Genomic DNA, 8743 nt, shown 5'->3' on the forward strand with positions numbered 1-8743 from the left:
GATCCCTAAACATTATTACTCTAGAATTGCTTATGTGCAACAAAATCTGCAAGATCTTTGATAACTTTTATCAAATTAATTGTTGAGTATTACATAACATATAAATAGCAAGGTGGCTACATTACATCCTTTAAGATCCCTAAATGTTATTACTCTAGAACCACAATTGAATGCAACAAAATCCGCATGATCTTTGATAACTTTTATCAAGATAATTGTCAGGTATTACATAAGTTGAAGTTGAAGTTGAAGACACCTTCAGTACTAGTCTGCATGATGACTGGGAATCTACATGGAAGAGCCACTCATGTTGCATTTCGAGTCCCAAGCAATAGAGACGCCCATATTGGGGAATATCGAAATTTCCCATAAGTTTGGGACACGTGGTCAAATCTTTGGATTTGTCATAACTTGAGCAGTATACTCCAAATCGAGCATTCTATAGCTCAATAGATTCCATTTTTCAAGCACTTTCCAATGATATGTCACTTTTGAGAAACTTATGGACATGTTATCTAGGTGCCACATTTTTAGTATTCAAAAAATGGGAATTGAAAGATTCCCAAACTCACTAATATTCCATCTACTCCATCGTAGGGTCTTATCTCAATCCATGAAGTAAGGAAGCAAACAAAGGGTATCCTAAAAGAAAGGCATTAAGCTATTATGGATGTATGAGTTAAGAAAAACCATAAAGAACCAACCACAAATTCATATAGATACCTAATAAGCATGTCATTCAAGGTTGATTTTACAAATTATGGCAAGATAAAGGAGCCATGTCGTAGAAAAGCCATCGATCTTGTTAATCTTGAAAGTAGACTTGTATACATGCCAATTTGCAAGTTGCAAGCATTCCCAAAGAGCTAGTATTTCTAATTGAGGAGGGAAGCCTCCATTGTAAATGGGATTGTAAAGAGGCACTACTCTTCTTGTGTCTATATAAGTTGATTTGGGAGTAGCTCCTAATCTCCAATTGCCAAACTTAAGAAGACTAAGATTGACCACTCTTTTAATCAAATGTATCAAAAATCGGGTTAAAGCATAACTAGACAAAAAGCTATTGCTCTTTTAGTTGAAAGTGTGAGTAGTCTATTTAATCATAATCATACCAAATACACCACTCTTTTGGTTAAACATCTAACCAATTTTCTTAGCTAGATCACTTACATCACATCAACAAAAATCACTTTTTGATTTCACTTAAAATTTGACAAGCTTTTGACTTAGGATACCTTTTTTCAAAAGAAGTGAAACAATTTTAAGGTCAATATTATCAATGCTAGAAGGTGATCAAATCATGGTATAGGTAATCTACATTTTGTCATTGGTTCGAATAATTGCAGCTTTATATAGAAGGATATTCCTACATTCATTTCCTTGGTTTTTAAGTTAATGTTTTCCTACTTCAACATTTTTAAACCCTTTGAAGCAATGCTATGATTGAGTAGCCACTGAATTATTACTAGTCCTCGTGAAGGTCAAGAAGAAAGTCCTACCCTTTTGAATGGCACACATTTTCTTTTGTGTCATAAAGTGAGGTTGAAATGTCTAAGCTCTAGGACTTTGTTAATAAGAACTTATAGTGCTATAATGTGATGTTGAAAGCTTTCTAGAGGGTTGAAATGTAGACTCAAAGCGAGCTTTGGTGTTTATGAAAACAATTTTTAATAGTAGGTAGAAAAACCTTCAACTCAAATTTTGGAGAGATTTGAATCAAATTTCATGTACTTGCCATTTCTATAACTAAAAAGTTTGTGTTTGCCATTTCTATGACTAATTTGTTTATAAAATTCAAGGTATTAAACCTTGTTCTTTAAATTTATTGTTTGCAATTCATTTCCACATTGAGCATTTGTTATTTTTTTGTTAACACTGCTTTGAAGGGAGCTTCATGTTTTAAATAGGAACACGGGTCGCGGATGCGGGTTATGGCGGACAAGTTGCCAAGCAGATGGGCGGTCTTGGCATGAGTGAAGGTGAGCAACCAGCCACTTCTTGTGCTCGAGGGAGAGCGCATCCACATCAAGGCAGCTGCTAGGCATCGCTGGTATATGCAAGCAAGGATCGATTGAGTGACCAACACGTGTGCAGATACTAGTGGTGCCCCGGTGAAACTTAGGCTTAGGGTTATGGTGAGGATTAAGGTTAGGGTTAGGGTTAAGCTGGGCAAAGTCGAGGATGAGGGGACAGATACCTCCCCATGATTGGCTCATGTAGCCAAAGGTGGAGGACGCGCTGGTGGCCAACTTGTCACTGAAGCTCAGGAGCAGCATCTCCATTAAGGCCAGCTGAGATTGTCGGAAGCTCTTGTCTTCCTGTTTGAGCTCCGACACCGTGTGTACTTGCACCCTTAGTAGCTTGCCATCCTCAGACATGGCGTCCTGCCTGTATTGCAGCTTCATCTGCCTGTAGTACTCCCCTTGCAGTGAAGCCACTAGAACCCCCACATCTGCATGGCTGTTTTCTTCTCTGTGTCTGTTGTCCTTGAGACTAGCTGCCTCCGTAGTGGAAGATGTAGAAGAAGAGTCAGGCGATGATGATAATGATGTTTTCATTACCTGTCAATAGAATCAGATGGATGATGCCGACTTTACGGAAATGTAGAAGAAGAATCTGGTGATGATGATGATGCATCAGATGATGAGGATGTGCTCATTACTTACGGCAGTACAAGAATGTGGAATCACCACATGATAATGATGCTGACACTACACAAATGTAGAAGGAGGATCAGATGATGATGATGAGAAGTGATGGATGCAGACGACAATGACTACAGGTGGCTCTGTATGGAAGAATCAGATGGTATGACGATGAACATGATCATGATAACCGGCTCTACATGGAAGAAGCAGAAGAAGGGATCATTTTGATGTTGATGATTACCTGGGGCAGGTATCTGTGTTGAATTAAGCAATCCATGATCATTTGATTTGCGACAGGACTATATGCAGCTAGACCGTCACGGTATCTCTGAAGCCGGATCTGTACCCCCACCTTTGTCTCTGAGCTAGCAAGGTACCTCATGTACTCTTGCAGTACGAGCGCCCATACCTCATTGGAAGGGTTAAGCACATACCTACTTATCAGAGCAAAGCTTTTGTCTGGAGAGGGGAAGAGTGGCCTCATCTTCTGCCAGAAGGAAGGGATCAAAAAGAGATTGGGCACAGAGTATAGGTTGCCTATCCATCCAACCCATGTCACCTGCCTCAATGAATGGTGGACATCCTCACAGAACAGCAGGGCATCCTCTGGGCCTTGCTGCCAGCCAACCTGTAGACTCACAATCCTGGAGCTATAGTTGCTTCTGATTAGAGGACCTAGCCTAGGGCTGTCCCCCACAAGCATATGGTATGGGAAGCCATCTGGGAGAAGCCAGCTTGAATATGGGAAAGGCTCACATAACAGAAGGTGCATCCCTCTTCTTTTGTCAATGAGAAGGACCCTGTCACTTGCCACTGCATAGGCCCAAGCTGATGCTAAAGACAGCAGCCTGTTTCCTAAGCCTAGGGGGCCCTCCAGGTAAATCAGATACTTGCACCCATCAGCTGTTCTGTGTAAAACTGCATCTTCCATAAACAGGTGGGTCCAATTGTTCCCCTGTGAACATCTCTTGTGCAGGTGCACGTACCGCGCCCATTCCTCTTCCAGCGGAGGAGACACTTGCAACACCCTGGAGGGATCTCTAAGCCTCAGCTGCTGGGTCCTGCTCAAGCATGTAGGATTGTCACCGTCGCCTTCTGGTGTGGATTGTATGAAGCTAGTAGAATTGGCAGCAGCATTAGTAATAATAGCACTAGTCCTAGCAGTAGCCATTAGGGGCTTACTTGTATCATTAGTAGTGGCAGCAGTAGCACAAGTAGTAGCAGAAGCAGTAGCACAAGTAGCAGCTGCAGCAGCAATTGGGAGCTTTTCTTGTGCGTTATTAGAATTACAGGTATTGGCCACAAGACTCTCCCTCCTCAACGATGGCTTGTCCATTGTTCTGTTACTCGAATTAGAAGCATTAGCTTCAGAACACTCCCACCTTAAGGATTCCTTCTCCAATGTGCTGATCAATGTTAAAACAGCCACCAGAAGGACGCAAGTGATGCCATAAACCAGAACAAAGCAGAGCCAATGTTTAAGCCTCCCCATAAAGCTATGATTAATGATAACGTTGCCCACAAAGGCAGGTGAAAGATTTTGTGACTTGTCTATTATCAGCCATGCCGTTCGCAGGAGTACTATATTGACCCCAAGTGCAGCTTGCCATTCTCCCTCCACACGCTTATGACGACTAGGCAAAATAGCTTAAAATATCTTTGTGAGTATCACGACTCTCATGAGCCTCCTTTTGATGCAAAAGGCGAAGGACTGGGTAAACGGGCCAATAGATTGTCGTCAAACAATCCTCCATTATAATTTTTTTTCCAAGTGAGTTGTATAAATGTTTTTTAATGGTCAAACTATTTATATTATAAAGAGCTCAAGGAAAAAATATTAGGATATTTTGATATTTTTATCAAGTAGCCTTAGTTACAAATGAAAGGTTCATAAAAGAGGGATAGTGAGGGGCCAAAAGAGTGACACTTGAGGATGCATTGCTTTAGGGTTTTACAAAATCTTAAATATTAAAAATTTTACATGGCTCAATTGTTTAACTTAAATTAAGCTCATTTGTAATTTTAAAAAATTCATATTATATTGTTAAGTGGCTAAAAAAGCCACATCTTTCTTGTAAAATTATCACTCAATTGGGGTGGGGTGTGTTTTTTTTTTGGAGAGCGCTACTTTATTGGCCCCTTTACCATATAGTCCTCTCTCTTCACCTCAGTAACCTCTATCCATTTGGATAAATGAGGAGGCCTTGATAGACTCCATAGATGAGGTAGTAAGCAAGCTTGTGCGAAAAAAAAAGGAAGCACTTTTACCTCATTTTGGTGCACATGATTGATGGCTTTGATGAGAGTTCACAAGCTTAAGGTACACACGTAGACTAATGAGAGTTCACAAGCTTAAGGTACACACGTGGACTAATGAGAAGGACATGGCACAATTTCACTTTGGTTCAATGAAACATAGAATCTCCTCATGGTAATTAGGGACACCTAGTTTAACTAAAAGATACTTGCCACATCAGCAAAGGTCTTACTATCTTTCCTTTTTGAGACGGATGGTGCCTCATGTGCAAGGCCTATGATAGGCTTTTCAAAAGCACCTCATGTGCAAGGCCTATGAAAAATTCCTCAAAGGAGATGGGGTGCATTGATCCTATGTTCAATTAAGTGGCAATAAGTTGGTTATGGAAATGAAGTGCATCCATCCTTTTTTAAGCTCTCAATTCTATTGCAAGCTTAACACTGTGAATATTGATGATAGACCACTTGGGTAGATAGGTCCACATGTCTACACTTAGCATGCAAGTGGTGGTTACTAGGACTTTCACATCATCACTAACTCGCCACTTCGTCAAAGAACTAGCTTCTTAGTGCATCTTGTAAAAGAGGACCTTGAAGGCACCACACTAGCCACAAGTCAACAAGGTCAAGACAATCTTTAATATAGTAACCTTGTTTATTACACTTAAAGTAAGAATTGGGCGAATTCTTATACAATATTGGTTATTCAGTTGGTCAACTTCACAACATGATCAATATGAATTTCTATGTCATCTTTAGAGCATGATCAATATTGGTTATTCCATTGGTCAACTTTAGAGCAGGATCAATATGAATTCCTTTGTCATCTTCAATGGATAGGTCAACTTCATCCAATGGTTTGTTACAATCTTCCTTAATAGGAGCTTTGTTTGAATTTTCGAATTTGTCTATTTGACTCTCCTAGTTTTCAAGGTCCACCTAATCTATTAAAGGGGGGAGAGCTTGTTTTGTGTTTTAGGCTTAAAGTTCTTGTTATTCTAGACTTCAATAATCTTCATCATATCATTGATGATATGAAAGCTATTTGGAGTTTGCTTAGAAGCCTCAAAGGTAGAGGGTTCTTGGGCCTTAAGGTAAAGACAATCTTACATATAGTAATCTTGTTTATTACACTTAAAGTAAGAATGGGATAAATTCTTATACACCAAAATCATTCAACATTTCTAATGTTTCTACGAGTTCTTGGGCCAAGACAATGTCGATCAACACGTCTTGATACCACTTGAGATTGACCAAGTTAACTAATCTTTGGCCTAGGATCCTTCCTGGTAGTAAGACGATGGTCTTGAGGTAAAAATGAAGGTATATAGGCAAATTGAGAAGTTCAACTCACATAGGGCTTCAAGTGAGCTTGGGATCATTTGGATTAGAATCTAATGACCACTTGAATAAAGATAACAAAGAATTGCAAATCATCCATTGATCATGACTTACGATCGTCATCTTAATTTTTTAGGATCAAACAATAAAAGGAAATAATCATTTGCTACAAATTGTGTTGTGAGGACTTGACCTCCCATAGCCTCCCAATTTAGCACCATCTTAGTTTTTAGGAACTCGACCAAAATGCATGATCTATGATAGAGTGCATTGAGGGGTCTATTAACAAAAAGGCTCTTCCAATGAGCAATGCCATCTCTGGGGACACAAACCTCACCCTCCTTGCTTGATGCTTGAGTGCATTGGAGGCCATGTTTGTTGTTGGGGTGCAAGGGTTATTGACCACTAGTTGCATTAGTCCTAGGATGGTGTCGGCTAGCTTTGTGTGGAGTTGATTAGTATTGGGTTAGGGATGGGATGACATTATGTTTTTATGAATTGAGGGGTCTAAAAAAAGCAAACATGCAACCCTTTTGCACTTGCACGTAGCTTGTACGTAAAAATTTCTAACACTGGATAGAACTTAAAATGGCCATAACTTTTGATCCAAATTTTGAAATTTGAATCCGTTTGAACCTCGCAATTACATTGATGAGTTTTATGATAGTGCCGCTTCATTTTTTGTATTTGAGAAACTTTAAAAATATTAAAATTCACTCTTCATTATTTCCATAATAAACCCCTACTAATATCTTAAAAAATCAATAAAGGTAAGGTGTTCAATACTCCCAAATGTTACTACTCTTGAAGTTAGTTATGTGTGACAAAATAAGCAAACTCTCATTAATTTTATCACTACATATCACATTATATCTAAGGTATTAAGATGGGTGCATTATACCTATTAAGGAAGATTGTAACAAACCACTGGATCAATTCGACCTATCCTTAGCAAATAAAGATTAAAAAATCTAATCAGGAAAATACTACAACCTAAATGAGCTAGCCAATGAAGTCAAAATGAACAAAAAATCTCTCCCCCTAAAAGAAGCCCTTAAATAGAAATCCTTAATCTCAAAGGATAACCATTTTGCATCAAAAATAAGAATACCATAGTGTAGAATAACAAGACCATTAAACCTAAAATACAAAACAAGTTCTCTCCCCTTTTGATAGATCGGGTGGACCTTGAAAACTATGGGAGTCAAGTAGACAAATTAGAAAATGAGAGCAAAGGTCCTATTGTGGAATATTGTAACAAACCATTGGATCAAGTTGACCTATCCTCAAAATATGAAAAGGATATTGTATTGATTAGACTATAAAGGTGACTAGTAGATAAGCTAGTTGTGTATAAGAATTTTTCCAATTCTTACTTAAAGAGTAATAAACAAGGTTAATGTATTAAAGATTGTCTTGACCTTAAGGCCTGCACAATCTCATAGAAGCTAAGTAGAATAAAAAATTTAGTTAGTCCAATAAGCAAAAAGGGGACTTCCTAAGAAAAGATAAGTTGGACAAAGCCTACACCCCCTCTAAACTCTTGTCCTCTTATGAGAGCATTAATTTTAAAGTGGACAAACAATTCCCTTTTTGGTGCAATCTCCCAATGTGACCATAGGAAGTACTGCATGCATCTTTGTTCCCTCCCAAAAGGCATTTAATTGCAAATTCCCTATAGTGGGATTTAGAGTTAGACTAGGTGTGTGTATGCTAGTGGTGTTGCCTTGGGTGAGTGGCGTTTTTGGCTACTTTGGTCCGTTGATCCACTTTTTTAATGCATTCTAGTGTGAAGGGCTTTGCTTTAGTATCAATCCTAATGGTAGGGACATGGGCATTGAGGTTAGAGCAGCTAGACATCCATCATCTGATCTCTCATGTGCGCACATTCGTTAATGTCTTGTTTCTAGTTGCCATTTTGTGGTTGAGGTTGGATCTATGGCATTGTTATATTTTCAATCCAATCCTTGGCCTTTTTTTCATGGGGTGTCATTATTAAGCCTATCCAATACATCCAACAAGTGTGTGACACACTTTTGGCATCTAATTGAAAAGATTGCTTACATTATTTGGCACATGCTGATACCTTTTATCTTTTGCCTCTTTCGATACATGTTGCTTTTTTTTTGGGTGCTCCTTTGATAAAATACATTCTTTTACTTTTATATAAGCCACTCTAAGTAAAACATGGCATAATTTGTGCAATTGCTCCACATTATGCAAAAATGTAGTAGGAGAAAAATTTGAAATGAGTTGTTTGCAGAAATTGTACAAAGGCTTAGGTTTACATGTCTACCAATCAAATTAACAAACATGCCGACTATTTAAGTAGATTATCCTTTATGGTAGCTTTGAGCACTTGCACTTTGTCCCCTTTTGGGCTAGCTCCAAGTCTGAAGCACTACATGGCTAAGCACTCTAACCCCAGCTCCCATGTCTACGATCCCCTTTCTCATTGTGACGCCTAGGGCTAGGACCAGTAAGACTGCATGCATCTT

The 8743-nt window shown here is 38.9% G+C and overlaps 1 protein-coding gene across 2 annotated transcripts; it reads right to left on the minus strand.

Annotated features, from left to right (window-relative positions):
- Nucleotides 1-1258: 1258 nt before the first annotated feature.
- On the minus strand, nucleotides 1259-4140 carry LOC148021486 (putative fucosyltransferase 8). 2 transcript variants are annotated; one of them, XM_087696881.1, is made up of 2 exons: nucleotides 2890-4140; nucleotides 1259-2561 (listed from the first exon to the last, which is right to left on the minus strand). In XM_087696881.1, exons 1-2 carry the CDS (start codon nucleotides 4138-4140, stop codon nucleotides 1893-1895), a joined length of 1920 nt encoding a protein of 639 aa, XP_087553007.1. In that variant the 3' UTR covers nucleotides 1259-1892. The 2 variants fall into 2 exon arrangements, with proteins under 2 accessions (XP_087553007.1, XP_087553008.1); XM_087696882.1 differs by lacking the exon at nucleotides 1259-2561 and adding an exon at nucleotides 2575-2711.
- Between the last annotated feature and the right edge of the window lie 4603 nt (nucleotides 4141-8743).

The sequence above is a fragment of the Lygodium microphyllum genome, chromosome 17 (assembly GCF_053477565.2).
Source record: "Lygodium microphyllum isolate KBCC chromosome 17, Lygodium_microphyllum_v1.1.10, whole genome shotgun sequence".
Taxonomy (NCBI): Eukaryota; Viridiplantae; Streptophyta; class Polypodiopsida; order Schizaeales; family Lygodiaceae; genus Lygodium; species Lygodium microphyllum.

Bases quoted from the DNA above. Each gene is read 5' to 3' on its own strand.
- LOC148021486 (XM_087696881.1), bottom strand. From the start codon at position 4,140: ATGGGGAGGCTTAAACATTGGCTCTGCTTTGTTCTGGTTTATGGCATC. The intron at 2,562-2,889 runs GTAATCATCAAC...TTCTATTGACAG, and splicing joins AACACAGATACCTGCCCCAG to GTAATGAAAACATCATTATC.